The sequence below is a fragment of the Poecilia latipinna genome, unplaced genomic scaffold, assembly GCF_001443285.1.
Source record: "Poecilia latipinna isolate Pla-1442-1.1 unplaced genomic scaffold, P_latipinna-1.0 Scaffold157, whole genome shotgun sequence".
Taxonomy (NCBI): Eukaryota; Metazoa; Chordata; class Actinopteri; order Cyprinodontiformes; family Poeciliidae; genus Poecilia; species Poecilia latipinna.
In genome coordinates, this window is record NW_015112773.1 from 470836 (window position 1) to 490801 (window position 19966).

The 19966-nt window shown below is 38.6% G+C and overlaps 1 protein-coding gene across 2 annotated transcripts in view; it reads right to left on the minus strand.

Annotated features, from left to right (window-relative positions):
* The window catches only part of sphkap (SPHK1 interactor, AKAP domain containing), a 114802-nt gene that overhangs the window by 69231 nt on the left and 25605 nt on the right, over positions 1-19966 (minus strand). For both annotated transcript variants that reach the window (XM_015029581.1, XM_015029579.1), the window contains exon 2: positions 3228-3315. In XM_015029581.1, coding sequence (XP_014885067.1) covers positions 3228-3271 — 44 coding nt within the window. In that variant the 5' untranslated portion in view covers positions 3272-3315. The remainder of the gene's footprint in view (positions 1-3227; positions 3316-19966) is intronic.

Consider the following 19966-nt stretch of genomic DNA (forward strand, 5'->3'; position numbering starts at 1 on the left):
ATGTGCAGTTACTTTTCTGCTATTTTCTCCCTTCTTTAGTGAAGTTATTATTAAAACCGGCTCTTTGTATTTACTCAGGTTACCTTTGTTCAACGTTTAAAAGCATCCGTTTTTTGGTAAGTTGTTAACATTTAAGTGTGGAAGCAAATGGAAAAAAAATCCGCAGAGAAGCAATTTATTTATGAGCGCCAGACACACCACAATGTCCACTTTATAGAAGTCGACTGAAGCGCGGTACTTACTCACATTTAATAAGAAGTCTACGCAGTGCAACAACCTGTGTTAGTGTGCAGAGCGTGTGGACTGCTGGACTGATGTTGCACAGTTTGGTTGAATCACTCAGACCACTCATTGATTCCCACAGACGTACCAACTACACCGACTGAACGACAATAGGAAAGAATCTAAAGCCGATTTTTTTTTTTTTTCACACAGATGTTGGCATCACAGATTTCTTTTGTTTAATGATTAATGAACATTGTTTTTCATCCACTCTGTATGGAGTGGATGATGCAGTGCTCTGTGTGTGCGCGTGTGTGTGTGTGTGTATCCATCCACACACAAAGCAGTGAAGGATAATGCACCTGTTTTATTCAAAGCAGGTACAATTAGACCCATTATTATCTTTTGTCCTCCCGTTTGTTTCTGCTCGTTACGTCTGTATAATCTTTGAGCATCTGATGCAGGAACTCCTCCTGCCCTTTACAACTCACCGCCTCTGTCCTCCAGCTTGCATATTATTGAAGCTTTCTCTCAATGTCAGGTTGGACTGGTTCATAATAGATCAAGCTGCCTTTTCTGACTGAAATCTTTGCTAGATTCTATGGAATGATTTATAAAACCTACGGATATTTCGCCACATTTACAGATAAAACCAGCCGTACGCTCCTCTTCAAAGACGTTTGAAGTATTCACAGTTCATGCTGTTGGAGTGTAACCAGGTTATACACACAGCTTCAAAGAGCCAGCAAATAATTGAAAATGACATTTAACCTCACACAGGTTGTTATGTAGCTGGTCAAAGGTTTAGGAAGAAAACAATAGGACAATCCAAAACAAAAGAAATCCAAACAATAAATCTAAAAGTGTCAAAACAGGAAACCTTATCGCTTAAAAAAAAATTCATGCAACATAGTTGATGTGAATGTTTTCAGCGGGCTCTTGAGATCGTTGACCCACGTGGTATAGACGGCTTCACAAAGAGCATCCGTGATCTGGAACTAAGGTTCTTTCTTTTAAAACTCCCTTTTCATTCATCCCTAATTGTTAACTGGATTTGGATCAGAGAAACGCGCCAAAATAATCCAAAAGATAGATGTTATTTTCCTGTCGTTTACTTTGACCCAGTCATGACTGCAAGGACGAGGTGATTCAGTCATGAACAATGCCTGCTGCACATCTCCACGTAGCCAGCCTAAAGCTCCAGTGTTTTAAAAAGCTCACAGGTCACCGTGGCGCCTCTTCCACTGAGTTACATAGAAAACCTCTCCAACTAAATATCACGTCTGAAATATTGGCAATCATTAAGAGGCTCCGTGCATTTTTCTTTTCTTGATCAAAGACTAAAAGGTGCTCCTTTGCAAAGTCCAAACCAGCAACTTTTGTTGTTTTCCATTCCCTTATAGATAATATCTTACGGTTGTTGGGCTGCAGGCAGAATGAGTACGAACCTTAATTTGGGTCAAGAAACGTCCTATTGTCTTTAAGGACAGCTTGTCAGGCCCTCCAGCTCAGTGTAGATAAAGAGTTTTTGAGTCTTTCACTGAACTTTTTGTCCCATACCCTTTGGGATATTTTAAGAAATCTGCAGTGACTTTCATTATGTGTCCACCCTTGGCAATAATGGAGCATCATGAAAGGTCTTGCTTGTGCAGCACAAAAATCCTGTCACGCTTTAAGACAGAAACCTTTGTTGCATTTGTCATCAGGGGCTCATGATGGCTAAAGCAACAGAAAATGACACGAAAGCCAGATTTATGCACAAACTCTGTACCATCTTCACTCCTAAAAAAAATGTTTCCTCTTCTTTCTTCTGTTTTGCCTGTCTGCTAATACGCCGTTAAAAATGCTTTTAGAGAGTGCGAGTTCCTTTGTGGCCTACAGGTGATTCAAAAAAGAATTGCACACATCATGAAAAACACGTCATTTTAGACCCAGCTAAGGCAATCATTCACTTACCACGAACAAAACATCTTCAGTATTACATAAAACTGCACACAGCTCCAGCTCTCTCTCCCCCCCCCATCTGTCCTATTTACTCTCTGCCTGACAAGAGATGATGGCACCTGTTATGCAAGCCTTCACTGCCGAGACATTGCTGCTGCTGCTGCTGCTGTTACTGATGATGAGGGGTATCTCAGAGGGCCGTGAACTCTCAGCAGACTGCCATGCATTAGAGCTTCTTGACAAGGTCTCCCCCCTCAGCAGTCCCCGCATGTACAAGTGCTTGCCTTTTCATTTTTCTCCTTCCCCATCCCCGCTTGCCTAACCTCGGGGAAAATCTGTCTCTGGCCCCGGTGATAAATTGCTGCAATTAAGTTCAGTAATCAGCCCAGCTGGAGAAAGACTTTGGTGAGGTGGTGCAAGAAAAGTAGCCTCCTATGTAGAGAGGAACTAAATTACCCTTGTGAGAGATTTACAATAAATTTACGTGATAAAATATTGTGGCAAATCATACCCTTCCATTCTTTGTCTTTCACAGACTGGATTGTGAAAGTAACAGGCCCGAGAGGGGAAACTCACACGTCGCTCTCCTCGACGACACACTCCAGCTTAGTGTGGAGCGTCCCAAGGCGTTTCCAGTCCAGATGACACACACAGCCTGTCTATAGGAAGATTCAGGTCTTCCTGTGGATCTGAAAGCCTCCTAGGGAAGGCGGGGAGGAGCCCAAAACCACCACAACGATCTGTTTGCACTTTTTGTTCAACAAAGAAAGAAGCTAAATGGGTAGCACTACAAGAGAGAAGCTAAATAATTATTTTAAATGTTCAAGTTTTAGCTCCACGGTATATTCTCCACAGCAAAAGGAACGACAGGAAGATCTTTCACATGACTTGAAAAGTTTTACAAATTCTAACATTAAAACACAAAAAAAACATATATATTGAGATCTGAAACATTTGTGGCTCTTCAAAGAAAATGTGTCATTTAAATGAGCCGCTCCTGCTCGTGCTTGGTAAATGGACATGGATCAACATGTTAGTACACCAGAAGGCGACCGTCTTACAGCTCAGTGAAGCTCCGCAGAGCGGTGACCAGCAGCGACAGCATCTTCAGTCTGGTTTGTCCTACGACTTCCAGTCAGGGTTTGTTGCCTGAAACACACAAATATTCTCAAATGAGTAAAAGAGCTTATCCAACAACACATCTGCTCTCTGTGTCAGCATAGAAGTTTACAGATACAGATGGGGCTGCCTTTTTTCTAGGCCAGCTGTCTCTTGCGTAACTTTTTTTTTTTTTTTTACCTATCTACATCCAGCAGGTGTTTTGAGTTGTGGACGTAAACAATATAAAACCAATGTAGGGCACAGCAGCTTGCTTCCACTTTTTGCCAGGCACTTTGCAACATACTATGACAGAAGTAAAGTCCATTGAAAATGCCAACTTTGCATTAAATTGTCATTACTTACAAAATCATGCAAAGTTGGCACTTTTAATGGACTTTTAATGCAACTTTTACAGCAACTTTGCAGTAAAAGTGTCATTATTTACCGAATGGCACTTCATGACAACTGTCATAAACATTCATAAAGACTCCTTCATGTTCATGACAGGTGTTATGTCATGTTTATGACAGTGTCATGTCAGTCTTATTCACACCCCTTCAAATAAAGTGTTACCATTGTCTCTATACACAGGCAAAAAAATTGAGGGCAGAAAAAAACATCAAGCATGCTTGTTTGCAAAATAACTTTGTAAAAAAAAAAATAATTTTAATGCAATCACGTCAGCAAGGTTCTTACGGTTTGCAATGTTTGGAGTCAAAAGATCATTTCAAGCCTTTTAAATATTTAGGCCTAGTTCAGTAATACCCTGATGTTTCATGAAACATATGGTCATCTAGTCCTGTATGTGAAGAAAATGTGACTGCTTGTGTGCACTGCTCCCTTCACACCCACTGTACATTTTTGCTTACATTGATTTGAGTTTTATTTGGCTGACGTTCACACAAAATTCATGATAACGAGGCTGTTTCACTTAACATTCAGAGAGCTTAGAAGGAAGGAACACTTTACTATCCAAGCTTTCAAGTAATATCTCTAAAAATCATTAGAAAGCTGATATTTTGAAGGAGAGAAATACATAAATTTCCATTGCATGAGGCACATTGAAGCATTCATTCACTTTTCGCCGATTCAAACCTGACAGCAAAATGAGCCACTATTTTCATTTCCTTCTTCTAGCTCAGCTAACGTCTAAAGTTTGATTTGTTTTGCTGTCATTGATTTTGACACTTGTTGGCTTCTTCTTAAAAAAATAAATAAATAAAAAATCAGGACGAATATGTCTTCAGAAATGAAAATATGGAGACAAACAGTGGAAGGAAGCCAGAGAAAAGCAAACATCAGGCTGATGGTGGTTGTGAAAATATGCATGCATTTCCAGGTGTTCTTGAGAGAAAAAAAACAAACCCTAAAGCAATATGTTCATAGAAACACCTTATCTTTCCTCAGAGTTAATTTTAGTTCATTATGTAGTAATTTGGGAAATAAAGGGAGTAATTCCTGCCTCATTTATTTAAATTCCAACTGAAAACATTTTTCAAATAGCAACTAAACCCCAAATCATGTTTTGCAAATAAATTGTACAAATTAATCCTTCAGGGTTAGAACAAGGATAGTGTTACAAATTACATATGTTGCATACTTTCCTTATCACAACACATAGGTGGAGGAGGATCCATCACCTATGAATCAAATTGGATACAAACATTTGTATTTTAATAACAAAAAGTTTAACTTTGTGCAGGTAAATGTCTACTGGGTAGTATTAATTTGTCCATTATTTTAGCCAAGACTGAAAAGAGTGTGTGACTGTAAGTCACTGCGGTGACACATCCTGTATTTTCACTCATCACAGGTGCAACTTGAGTTGACACAAACATTTAATCCATGGGAACAAGACATAAAACTACCTATAGCACAAGCTTTCACTTTAAAATCCCTGAAGAACACTGCAGAGGTGGTCAAAATACAACGGATAAAGCCACAGTAATTGTTCGATTGATATAATTTTGCATGTCTTGTGAACATTTGACCTATGTCTAGTGGCATATAGAGGAAATGACCTTTTAGCTCAACCACAGGGAGGACCGGAGAAGACTTAAATTAAGTGGGACAGGAGGAGCCGAATGTGACTTTGCATCACTCGCTTTGCTTATTCAGAACGCAAAGGGAAATCAGGATGGCAGCTTGGCACATCTAAATCACCCACACACACGTTTTGGCAGCTTTTGTACTCCAGTGTGAGGTCAAGACTCTCCACAACACCTGCTAAAGAAAGATGGAGTTTCTCTTCCTGGATTAATGGGTCACGGTCGTCTTCTCTCTGTTATGTCTTACTTAATAAACCCGAGGCAGAAAGAGGGCAGTAACAGATACAGGAATAAACAACTTTGACTGTGTAAATGAGAGACATAGAATTAACAGATCAGATGCGAGTTATAGTTCCTTTTCTTCACCAGCATAGTTCTTCTGGCTGAAACAATGTAAATGTTTTAATGTGGTTCAGACTGAATCTGGTTAAAAGTTTGTTGGGGAAGCTGAAGGTGATCGTTAAGGCTTTTCAGCCGTCACTAAATGTACATTGTCAAAAATAGGAGTGGAAGCTGATCGTAGATTTGACAGCTATAAAGTTATTATTATTAAGAGGGCTATAAATGATTTTTGAAAGCATGTTTTAATATTAAATAAAAATTCTTGACAATTTGATCTTTAAAAGCAGGAGTGTCAAACTCACTTTCATTTTCGGCCAAATCAAAAATCTGAATGTTCATTCTAGGCCAGCTGTGCCAGAATGTATTGAAAAGTCCATTTAACTGTTAAAATATTAATCAACAAATGTCCCTCCAGGATTTTTTGACTATTTTTGTGACTTTTTGCAATCAAAATCACATATTTCATAACACTAGTTTAGAAATATTTGTAAGGAATCTTATATTTGCGCTAATGTGTGATGTCAACTGTGACTTTTTAATACTTGTCTTATCAATCACAGACTATGACTTGACATCAAATAAGGCTGAGGCAGCAGTCAAAATGTTTTTGACCAATTTTGAGAACAATTTGCAGTAAAATTGGACAAAAAAAATGTGGGGGTCTGTTGATTTTATGTGAATTTTGAGGATTTTGTGAAAAAACTGGACAGACTTGTTGATGTAATTTGGCGCCTAGAGGGCCACATAAAAGGCTGTGGCGGGCCAGATTTGGCCCCCGGACCTTGAGTTTGACAAATGTGTTTCAAAGGATATCTTTTAAAATTATTACTAGTAATAGTCTTGATTCAATGAAAGTAATTAAAATGTAAATCTGCCAGGACTGTGAATGCTTTTTTTTGGTTGAACTGTAATAGAAAAGAGCATCAGTATAAAGAAACTGTCTGTCCTTTACCTGCGGTCGTTCGTCTGAGGAGAGGAAGAATCCTAAACTCTTTTAGATGGATCTGTTCAGAGGTAATCTCCGTCTCTCCTCCTTGGCAATAGTGTTGCTGCTCCCGATACAGGGGCCTCTGGGGATGAACGGGATTTATCTCTTTCTTTTTGAGAGTTTCTTAATGCGATCTTTATCAATAGTTTTGTCTAAAGATTGATCAGCTGCTCTGAGGGGATAGGTCCTTGACGCTCAGCAACAATCTCTGTGTTACTTTTCCGATCCAGGACCAATCAGGATCAAAGCTGCCCTCTTTGACATTAAAGCCATCTTTTTATACCAACAGGACAATTGGAAAAACTATCTGTGATGAACTTCACACCGTCAGTTCAATTAGGCCCTGTCTTCCCTTTGTTGGGAAATGCCAACAAAGAACTGTCAAAAGATCTACTAACCATAATCTAGAAAAAAAAAAATCCAGGATTAAATGTTATAGCTAGAGTAAACGTGACACCTTGCGAGGTTTTGATAAATTTGTTACTCTTGTTAAAGTAGTGAGTAATAAAATGCCTCCAGGATGAATTTTTGAGGGGTTGAAAGCGTCACCAGGAGTTTTAACCTGCGCAAGAAGACTTAGTCTGTCAGTCAAGAACAACAGAACAAGGTGCACTGTCACATTTTGTTGTTCTTATGTGCAAGCAACAGAGAGAGAGGCGAGTCGCTGCTTCTTCTCCAAAAAGGATTGCCTGTCTGACTTGGGAGTCCTCGACACTTCCTGTCAACATTGTTATGCTAAAGAGCTGCAGAACACTGTTTGGAGATTATGACTTCAAACTAATTTGTTCGGGGGGAAAAAAAGGTGACACAAGTGACAGATGAGTACACCGATGTTTTTAAAAAGAATGAAGTAGAGTGTGCATTGATAGAAGTCTATGTGTGAACTCAGGAAAAAAATAAATAAACACAAAGCATGCGATGTTATTAGGTTGTGAGTTGAAGTGCGTGATAGAGCCACCAGAATGAGGAGGAATGACGCTTGAGGGAACAATAGGTAGAGGTCACTGACGGATGCACTGACATTTCCTACCCATTACCAGGGTCCACAGTGTGTTTTCACTCTGCCCACATATATAGCTGCTCCTAGATGACATGTGCATTGGTGTGGAAGAACAGACCGGCTGTAAATGGCTCCTTATTTACAGACTAACGTAAGGTTGCCAGATCCAGGTTTAAATGAGTGAAAAACTCTCCTGGAGCAAATTATAGCAGTGGTTGTATCCGTCACGTCGTGGACGAAAAAAAAAAAAAAAAAATGCATACCACAATGAATAAAACTGATGTTGGGATACATAAAAATAACTTTCACATGTTTTAGAAATTGCATTAATGTTTGGCAGGAGGAATAGATAGTGTGTCAGAAGAGCAGAAAACGTTGGCCGATTTTTGCACTGCTTTGAAATCTTTTATGCGGTAAGATGTTAAAAACATTACATAAAGGACTGGTGGTTAATTCATCCACAGCTCAGTTCAGCAGACATTAAACTGGGGATGAAACATTAAACTGACTGCATTAAGTGATTTAAAGTACTCAAAGTGCAACTTTTTAGACTTGAAACAAGACGGCATAATCCAGACAAGGTTTGGTAGGCAGGCTGAAACTAAAGAAATCCTCTTATTGACAGGCTGAGTTTCATCCAAACCTTCCTCTCATCTGTACCAGTATTTTTAACCCACTCTTCAGCATCATTCCCTTCCTTCTGCTGTGAACAAAGTGCATATTTAATAACCTACTATGTGTTTGATTTCATGTGCACAACCACACTATCAGGCACAGTGAATGTACTGCTTCAGATAAAGAGATTTCAAAGTCGGGGTATTGATTTTGTGTGCACATTGAAGGATTTCTCCATGAGTATTCTGTTTAATTCACTTTTCTGTGCAGAGAAAAATGTCCAAAAGAAATTGATTTTTTCCCCCCCTCTGCTCTGTGCAGTTTCTCTTTGCTGTGTAATCGTTAATTTCAGCAGAACATAGTCTGTCTATGCTTCCACATGTGTGCATGTAAGAATAGCACACAGGTGCACTTTAGCAAAAAGCCGATTCATTTCAGTAATCAAATTCAACAGGTTTGTTATGCGCAGGGTGGTAAATAGTAAGTGTTTATCTTATGTTAATTTTGATTATTGAGGCTCACAGCTAGTGCAAACTCAACATTAAGTTTAATCCAAATATTTTGTAAGACCGACAAAAAAGATATAGCCTATCTAACTGAAATGTGACTTTAGTTAAAAATATGTGCTTGTACTGTAATTAATTTAGTGAGATGCTGCTGTAGTCTGTTGATGCTTGTATACGAATCAACACGTCGATTTGGACTGTAATTTTGGGGGCTATGCAAGAATACTATTTATTTTTTTCTATTTCATGACAGTCAGGAATAATCTTTATTTTTTCTAAAATGAATAGGTGTACTAAAACACAATCGCTAAAAAGTGCCGCAGCTATGCTGTGTCTTACACTCTAAAGGATGAAAAGAACAGCAGCAAAGACACTCTGGCTTCACAGAAAGCTGCAATGATCAAAAATTACAGATCAAAGTGAAGCGCGTCATGCTCTTGAAAACAGGGGAATGCGTTTGAGCCATGTGATTGCTCCGGCTCCATCACATTTTTATTTTGCAATGAGAGGATTTCACGAGATGCCAGATTTTGCTTTTTTGGTTGTTTTTTTTTTGCTGTAGAATGTTTCTCTCAGACTTTCTCATTGTCACAGGACCCCAACATAATTTAAAATCTGTTTTTCAGATAAGATTATTTATTTTTCTCAAAAGCTCTTGCGAGAGCTGTTTTGTTCTTGTGTCGTGAACACATGACACTTCTTTTGGGCTTCTTTTGATTTCATTACAGGCATGCAAATTGGACGTCCAGGCTCCTGACCAGGCGTGCTGCCCCCGCTCATCTCTCTTCCTGTGAGACGTCGTCACAGACTGGACTGGCGCCCCCAGGCTTCGCTTCCTGTGGCTGTGACTCATGACTAAGCAATCAAGTTGGACCAATGTATGCACCTGATTATAACGTGCATCAAATCTGCCTTTGCAACATCCATCTGTTCAAACAATGCAAGTATAGTTGGGGATATCCAACCATCGTGTCCGTCAAGAAGGAGACGGGTTCTGTGTCTCAGAGACGAATGTGTTTTGGTCCAAAATGTGGAGCTGGACCCCAGATTTAAAGTCATGAAGCTGCTAAGGCAGTGTCACTATCCACAGAGAAATATGTCCTGCACCGACATGATTTTATTATCTGTTAGCTTTGACTGTGAAATATCACAAACTTCTTGTTGAGACAGACGGAGTGATTGCTCCACTCATCGTAATTCTTGAGGGTTTTAAAGTTGGTGGGTGTTTTAATTATGTTTGAGCCACTATGGAAAACTGGCTGCTACACATCATGTAGTAAACCCAGCCAGGTCAACCAACCGCCTCACTTGTCCCGTAAATATATAAGGATGCAAAAATCACTCTGTGAGGTTACCGGTGACTGTTATCAGTGTTAAAATCTAAGATGAATTCCTGATCGTTACGTTTTCACCGTAATCCGTTGCAGACTGCAGTTTTCTGTCTCAAAATCTCTTTAGTTGAGTCATGCTGCAGCAGCAAACCTGTCAAAATGCTGTTTTTGCCAAAAAATAATACTGATTACAAGGGTGTAGACTATTTACATTGAGTGTGGGGTGTAATTTAGAAAAACAGCACAGAAGCACCCAGGAAGATTAAGACTCCAAGATAAGGAAAGTCTGGCGAGGCGCACGAGGAAGGAGATAAAACTTGAGGGAAATAAAATGAAAGCCAGCCTTCTCTCACATTGCAAAGCAGATTTCTTTTCTGTGAAAATGCGAACATGTGTGCTCTCTTAGCTGCTTTGGTCAGTCATGTTGTCTTCTGTTTCTGGGTAATTGCTAACGGACTGTTTTGAGAAATCGTTTTTCAGCTTTCTGCATCACACATGTCCTGTTGTCGGCTTCTTTGTATTTTTTTTTCTGCATTTTTCCTGATTCTTTGTCTGCAAACTCCCACTTGTGTTTTACTCTAAGCCCACTCTCTCAGTGGGAAGGATGGACAGACGCTGCCTAGCAAATGCTCCTGCTGGCATGGTGTTAGCTTAAGTGTAAATTTTTTACTTGCGTGTGCAAGTTGACTAACAAATGGCCATTATTAAAGATGCAGCTAGATCTCAGAACATCACTGCTTCACAGCGGGATGCCTGGGAGGCTGATGCTCCAGGATTTATCACGAGTCAGGTTTTACTTTAAAGGCACCGCTTTGACGCAATGAGGAAACGTACATTGATAACTTGCATTATTTAAGATGCAAAAGCCATTTGTAGGCAGAGAATTAATATAATATTTAATATTTGATTTCAAAAGTCACATAATTGTTGAAGAACTGTTGAAGTTTTGATTATATTTGTACCACATTTCACTGAAGGGATCATGAGATTTAACATTGAGAGTTCAATTAAAAAATAAAGTCTTTACTTATGTGGGAGAGGAGCATTTGAAATTCAACACCAGATGGATTTTAGTTTTTTCTCTCAGAATGTGCTGAGTTTAGTAATGTGGCGGCAAACTGACTGTGTGCAAAATAAGCTACCTGTTAATTTTTCCACAGAAGAAAAATAAACCATTTGGGGTGCTCTTATTCAATATTTTGATCATATTTTTTTCATTTAAAATGGAAGTTTAATAGTATAAATTTCTATTATTTTTAATTTTTTGCTTTAATTCACATTTTATTATAAATGTCTTGGTGCCACAGAAATCAAACCCTTCTTATTATTGACCAACATTTTACATGTTTTCACGCAGACATGCCGGGAAAACTCCAGGCCATGGTTTAGTTTTAACTCAAAGCATTTGGCTTTCCGCTGTCACCTTCCACAGGAGCAGTGTTTGCAACAAAGTCGGTGACTTGGTGCAGTCAGCGGAGTTTCCTAAATTGGAAAACTTTTACCAATTCAAATAACAAATTGACCTTAAATTCATTGCTAAATAATTAAGATCAAATTGGAATGAATGTACTTTGGACTGAACTGACCATATCCCCGTGTATAAATTTGATTTTTTTTTTGTTTTTTTTTTTGTAAAGCATCTTGAGATGTAGTTTTATCTAAACGTTTAAAATAATGAAACGATGTAATTTCATGCTCTGGGTTGCACATTTGCCACAGTAGAGTGGATGGTGGGGCAGCGTCCATTATGTTGCCCTGTTTAACCAATGAGGCATCGCGTCGCCACAGAGACCGAACCAACAGCGTGCTGGAAAAGTTCAGACGAGCCTCGACGAGGCTTAACGAGCTTTTGGCTGAGCGCCTTTGCCACAGAGCTTGTTAAGCCTCACATATGCGCTCAAGTAGTCTTCTAATGAGCCAGATCTGCACTATGTAATCAATTAATCTCTTTGACGAGGGCAGAAGAGACGGGAGAAAAGGCCTTTAAAAAGAAGCGCATTCAAATGGGAAATGTGTGAGGAAAAATGAGCTAATCTTTGTTTTCTACGTGACGTTCATTTTAAAACATGCAAATATATATTTTAAGTTTTTAGAACTTTATAGATATACAGGACAGAAGATTTTACTGAGTGAAGACCTCCCATGTTTAAGATGGCTCTTATTTTCACAGTTGTATGCTAATTAACAACTTATTGCTTTTTATTTAAGTGTTGTCAGCAATGATGCCTTCCTCTTCATTTTTTCTCATACATGTAGCACTTTATCAAGGATTCACCTTTTCTTTAACACTTCTCTTTTTCTCCTCAACAGTCCTTCATCCTTTCTTTCTACTTTTCTCAGCGGGCTTCTTAGCAGTTTGCACCGTCTGAGCTGTTAATGTGTCAGAAGATGCTTTTCATCAAGCGGGTAATGAATGTCACTCCCTGCCACTTAGATTCGGCTGCCCGCTATCACTCATCATCTGGAAGAAGTGTTTTCGCAGGACATTTCTCCCTTTCATCTCGTAGTCAGTTCAACGCATCATGATTTTATGTGAACTTGTGGTCGAATTCACTTCTAAGGTAGAGAGTGGGAAGTGTGAGTTTAGACAAATGGCACGCAGGAGAATGTGGGCCGCATTCATCGCTCATGTTGAGATATTGATCAGTATTAATATTCTAACATGACATGAAAATAAACCAGATGATGCAGTCAGGATGTTTTTTTTTTTTGTTTTTTTTTACCCAATAAGATAATATGACCTACATTTAAATTGTTCACATGTAAACGAGGTTCATAGATGTGAAGGATTTAATTTTAGATTGGTTTTTATTTCTCTTGAGATCAGTTATGATGTGTTGCTTTTTGCGATACTTTAGCCTCGTTCATGTTACCAGACTACTTAGTTCTAATTAAATGAGTTTCTTTTCCAAAAATATCTAACTGAAAATATCAAGTAAAACTGAACTTGGTTTGATAATGACTAAACAACAATGTGTACATTATGTTTTCAACCCAGACTGGTTTTGAAAGCTTATTTCTGTTTAATAAATTAAATCATTTGAAAATCTCTGGGTTTTGTACTTACTAGATTATGTTTCTCTGATGTAACTCTGACAAGGTCAAAAATGTATATGTTAATAATTTTCACTCAAGCTGAACAAATGGATGAAAATACTTTTGACTCATACACCTAAATTATGATCAAAAATGTGACTTTTGTTTCATGAGCTTTTGCTTGTACATTTGCCATAATATACCACAAATAACTCTGAAAAACACCACAAATGTAGCATCTTTATAAAAATAGCCTGCTTCAGCTTGAGCGCGTCACAACATGTCTGAGCTCAGTTTGTCAAGCTCACTGATGCAGCAGATGTGTCTGTGATTGGCCTCTTTTTTTTTTCTTTTTTTTTTTTTTGCATTCTGTAAAGAAAAAGAGGGCTTTGGTTTATTTTTTCTCCCCCAACTGCTTTGTGCCTCACATTCATTGGTGAATTAAAAGCCTAGATTGAAGTGCAGGAGAAAAGCTTTTCATCAGAGTAATTGAGGGTGTGAAGTTTAGCAAGGGATAAATCCGTGGTGATATAGAACGTAAGAGGGTAAATAAAGGTTGAAAGAGGGGAGATAGATGAGAACATTTGCTCTGCAGGGCTTCTATGGTGCAGGCATCCGGTTGCAGGCTTATCCCATAAGTTCATAGTGCTTTACTAATGGATGCTGAAAGGATTGATCCCTACAGCATAACTGGAAAGCATGTTATCAGGCTCTCAGACAACATTAAAATAGATGCTATGATTCACTATCACATATCGTACATAGAAATGCACTTCAGACACATACAGACATAAGCTCAAAAAAAAAAAAAAAAACCTTAACACTAGGATGGGATGCTGTTCTATTTCGAAATGCTATCAAACTCTTCCGGTTTGCCTGCAAAGCCCACTTAGACAATATAAGCATGTTAAATGTGTTTGAAAATAGCCCTAGGATCTAAATTACTCAGTGCAAATCTCTTAGAGGGAGCTCAAATAAACATCAGCAGGGCAAAAGAGATAAAAATAGATTGTTGACAGCTGTTGATGAATGAAAAAACAAGAGTATTTCAAGTAGTGTGCAGACATCTTCACAAGAATTTGTTTTTTTTTTCCCAACGTTCAAGTCAAATTCCAGTCTTTTCTAAAATAATCAAACGTTTCTATTTTATAGTACCAGCATCCTTAGCTTAGCATTAAAACTAGTTTAGATGCAAGTTACATTTATTTTTGTTTTGAACCAACAGTAAGACTTCAGTGCAGTCAATATCATCATACCAAGTCAATAATCAACAGGTTGTGAGGAGGAGTGGTGCGTTAAGGTTTAGCAGGACTAAAGGTGCATCTCTGTCAGAGCTGCAGTCTGGAGCTTATTTACTGTAAAGGCTTCCTCGGTTAGCAATAAAAAAAAACTGGGAAAGTTGTTAATAGCTCGTTTTACTGGCACTTGCTGTTGAAACATCACAGAGAAGGAAGGCAATGCGAACTTTGTGTAATGTCACCATGACAAATAGTAATTTGTATACACTGTGATGACTCAGTGGAGATGACCTTAACCATTTAATAAAAGATCAAGTGATGACATGAAAAATGTCTATAATGCTCAAGTTCAAGGTTTTAGAGATCCAGTCCATGTTGGTTCTGATGTCTTTCCAATTTCAGTGCAGATTGAGTCACAGACTTGGGTCACAATCTCTTGTATTTTTTCATGAACAAGTATTGAAACACTGCTAAAAAAAAACTAGTTATATAGAAAATCAGTAGTGTAGGCTACATAATAGTTGAAAAAAATCACCTAAACATTTTTCAGTGAGGAGAAAAAAGGTGAAGGTGGCTCATTTCAAACACATTTTGCACATGTTGTAAACTTTTCACGCTAGGGTGACTTTAAGTATGCTTACTCATGATCTGTGAGTAAAAATAAAAGCCATTGACATAAAGGTCTACTCACATTTCAGTTTTCCTAAATGCATTTTCTGTATTCTGTTTTACGATGAATGTATTGCAAGTGTTTGTTATGATTAGAAACAAAATGCTTAGTTGGACAACTTTTCAAATCTGTCCCTCATCATTCCAAAAAAACTTACATTTTAATTTGAAATTTACAAGACTTGTCTTCAAGAAAAGATGTAAATTTTTCATGCGATGTACTTATTTGATGAATTTCACCTTGTTTCACCTCGCACTGCGCTCGATAAAGCAGAGGTGTGGAGTATGCCCTGAGCTATAGGGGACACTTTACATGGAGATACTCTAGAACAGCCATTTTACACCTACATTATGGAAATAAATGGGTTAGAAGAAAGATTGTATTTGACCTGTCAAATCCTAGATGTGGAAACGAAATTGCAGATCCCCTGAAAGGAAGCCCACATAATTAAGGGCTACACTGACAGGTAAAGAAATGCTCCTCTGCTTATTATTTTTAGATTATTGTACTGAAGCTTTGCTTTATTTTCTAAACTCTGCTTTGGCTCTAAAACTATAACCAGCAGATAAACACATTACAATAGCCTTTTTACACAAATCCATCACTGCAGTGTCTTATTAATCCACACAAAGAAAAAAGTAAGTCACTTTTTTAGTGCTTTAGAATATATAACACCTTAGTAACTGAAGCAAAACACAAAGTTATGATCACATTTTCATGCAAGTGAAACTCAGAATGCCAAACACAGGTCTATGTTTATTTTATTTTTTTTACCCAGACTAGGCCAGCAGACAGTCTGGCCAAGTCTTAGGTACACCATATTTGCACCCTGACAGCTCAGTTCTTTGAGACTTTCTTTAAATTTGCTATTTAAGCCCCACATCCAACTTCCTCCTATATGCCTGCCTGAGTCACCGCAGTTCTATTTCACCGGCCTGCGCCTGGTTGCACCTGACAGGCCACATCACAGACACATTCACCAACTCACTCATCCTCAAACGCACGCACCAGACCATACATTTTTCAAGCAGATGTCCACCGCTGTTTGCAGTGTGAGTATGTATAACTAGGTTACAGCAAGTGTTTGAACTACAGGATGAACTGAGCAAAGGTGAGCTCAGAATGTTTCACTTCACGATATCGAATGACACTTAATGCTTTGGTCCCTCGGATGAGTCATTTCCTATTGTGAAGGTTGTGTTGTGAGGTGATGGGGGTGCACAGTACTCACAACAGAGTGGTTAAAATAAACATTTTTATTTGATTTCTTTGCAGATCTTAAATATAATAGTCTGCCATCCACTTAAGCTGTATAAAATATGTGTATGTCCATCTGAGGGACATGTGCTTCCATGAAAACATTTCATTGTAGAAGGAGTTAAGAAGGGCCAAACTTGGACAAGACAATTTTTGGTCCAGACATGATCTATTCAGATGATCCTCGTAAATTTGAGTACAAACATTGGTATTAGCATAGTAATCAGTTTTGCAAAAAAGAAAAAAAAAACTCGTAAAACTCTTAATGCACACTTTTTATGATCTTAGATAAATACTATTTGTTAATTTTTCTTAATTTCTCATGCATGTACCAACTGTAGAAAGGAGGACTCCATTTTAGGAATGTAACTCCAGCCTGGTTCAGTGTGAGCAGCCATAAATACCACAAAGATGAGTTAGATTTGGTAGAAAAGAACCAAATTACATCTGCATGTTTGAGTAAAATGAACATTTTGCTTTTATTTTATGAACTATTGACAACATGTCTCTGAAACTCCAAACAAAAATGTTGCGTTTATTCACAGAAAATGAGAAATGGTCAAAAAAAAAAAAAGATGCAGAGCTTTCAGACCTCAAATAATGCAAAGAAAACAAGTTCACATTCATTTAGAAACATCAGATGTGTCAGAAATTTTCTATGGGGCTCAGTGCAGTGGGCTCTTAACTTTTTCCAGAGTTGTGTTACGTTTATGTTAAAGACACATCATTTCTAAATTGTGGTGTTTCCATTAAATTAAAAAAAATTAGTAAGTTTGTTCCTGCGACAGACTGGCGACCTGTCCAGGATGTACCCCGCCTCTCGCCCGGAACGTTAGCTGGAGATAGGCACCAGCACCCCTCCCGACCCCACTGAGGGACAAGGGTGTTAAGAAAATGGATGGATGGATGGAGTAAGTTTGTTCACGTGAAAAAACATGCCACGCTACGATCCTCTAACTACTTCCTGTCATCTTCTTCTTCGTGGTTTGCAACATCTGGTTGTTTATCATGTGACTCACAGGATGTGAAAAAAAGTGTTTCCAGTTTAGCTTTGTGGAATAAAACAATTCCAATATGCCAAAGAAAACCATCCCATCCCTGTGCCAAAACTTTTTATCGAAAAGCAACAGTTTTTGTTGTGTTTTTTCTTTTTTTTTTTAAATGGGATGTTTCCATTAAGTGTGTTTATTTTCGAAGTGTCAAATTGTGCAATTATATGGTCAGTGGAAATTCAGCTATTGACTGCCAACAACACATGAAGCACAAAACATCTAAAAAGATTCAAACTGACTGAATAAAAAGCTAGAAAGAAAAAAATGCTTAACAGTCAAATTACATCTTTCCTCATAACTAAAGCAGACAAGGTAAGACATTAGCATCTAAACAAGCTGGTCAGAGCATTTGATTGTCCTCAGGATGTAACAGTTTGTAAAAACAGCAGCTGAACTGAACTGAATAAACCAAATTCAAATTCATCTGTGCATCCTGCAGATTATATACACTATGTAACTGATGAGATTGTATAGTTTCTAATTGACTTCAACAATGAACATTTTACACGGTCAGGCACTTACAGGAGTTAAATCTCTTCATGCGTTCCAGTCGACACGCTGGCTTGCAAGTAATTGAGATAACCTGGCTAATTATTTAATTAAGTTTATAAGGCTCTTGATAGTACTTTAGAAGAAGAGCAAGAGATAAGAGTTGATGTTCGGTAAAGTAGATGCATTTTACTATGTTCATCACTAATGGAAACTCCATGCCCATCTGGTTCTGTGGTGTTTTGCTTAGCTTTAGGTCTTCAGGTATTTTGTCAGTGTAGCTGTCCGTTGCTGTGGATCAAAATCCAGAGTATACTTTAAAAGAGGATTTAGTTTTCGTTAAATTGGTTAGATCACAAAATGCATTCTTTTTTCTCATCCTGGTTTGCTTCCACCATTTTATGAGCTGAAATTTAAGTTGAATGTTATGTGTTCACAATTTACAACACTGTACCTAATATGTTGCCAGATGAGGCAGCATAAGCAAACATTCTTATGCAGATAAAAATGCAGAGCTTCGCAAATTGTAATGCTTGGCTTGGTCTTTATATATAAATACAATATTTAGATTCAGTCTACTACATATGAATCATAACTACTGTAAGAAGTCTATATTTGATACTTATTTGTTTGTGATTCAGAGTAAAAGTTTGAGCATTAGTGTGGCAATGTGTAACCCAGGAATCCCTGGTACCGCTGTTTCCATTCTCCTAAATCCAGGTTTTCCCGATTCACTGCACATTCCTGCGGCACATAGTTATATTTCAGACTTTACTGTAGAAATGTGAACCAAAGTGTGTCCTACCCTTGACACTAAAGCTCTAATTTGATACAACGCACTCACAATTACCTAAAATTGTCACTCAGCCGCCCTCCCATATTGAGCTTTTGATTTGGTACTTGATCAATTTTCTGCCCTGTCAAAACATGGCAGCTTTTACATGGTGTCAGGAAACAGGAAAACAGACAGTATCACTGAACACTTATTATATGCTAGTGTGAACACACAAAGCAGAAAGCATGACTGGCGTACGAGCCGAGCAAACAGTCTGCACAGAGGGCAGCAGAGTGCAGAGTAAGTCAATGTTCCTGCGCTCTCCGCATTGTTGAGCTTCACTCTGATATTGTGCCTCGGTTCCTTTCTGACCTAGTTTTTGAGACTTGTTGTATTCGACGCTTGAAAAGTTTACTGCAACCCCTCCCCCTCCAAAAAAAACAGGGTTATGAAGTTGCACAAAGGTTCCTCCTCTTCACAAATGGAGAGTGGAACTTTTCAATCTGGGCGTGTGTGTGTAAAGAGTGAGTTTCACAGGGTTTCTCCTTCACACATACTTTCACACCAGCGGTGGTGGCACAAGGTGTTAGACTGCAATGGAGGTTCTGCTTGAAGTTGAGCTTCTTGGCCAAGGACAGAATGAAAAACGTAAAACTAGTGGCACTGCATGTTTCAGTGGACTTTCCAACCCCATGCAGGGCCGGCCCAAGGCATAAGCAAACTAAGCAACCGCTTAGGGCCCCGCTTAGGGCCCCGCTTAGGGGGGGGGGGGGCAAAATGACTGTATGTAGCTGAAAATAGACACCAACATCGGTAGCCTACAAGGTACTTGGTACTTGTTAAGCTTAAGGTTCTGTATTGATATTAGCTAGTCATCTTTTAGCTAACATTACCTCCATTACTCAACTCAGTCGGTTAGTTTGGAGGGAAAAACTGTGAAAGGTTCTTTGCGTTTTGCTACCTACGTAGCTCCGCCCAGCAGCAGCAGGTCTCCTTCACAGGTGTAAACCCAGCGCAAGCGTCGTAGTGCTCATGTTGCGTTTAAAGGCGGCTCGGAAAAACAGGTTACAACATGTTAACAACGGATTAAACAGTTTTAACTGATAAAAGTGACAGAGGACACAAATATGGGAAGTGTGGAAGCCTCTACTGTATCAAATTGACAGTTATAACAGAGAGTTGGCCATTCTAAGGTAAAAACCCAGCGCATACAGTGTTCATGTTTTTTTTTGTTTTTTTTTCATCCAGACGGCTTCCCGCGCCCTCCCTGTTTGGAGGGAAAAACTGTGAAAAGTTTTTCCCTCCAAACTGTGGGGCGAGCCCTAGGGGGCGCGCCCCACAGTTTGGGAACC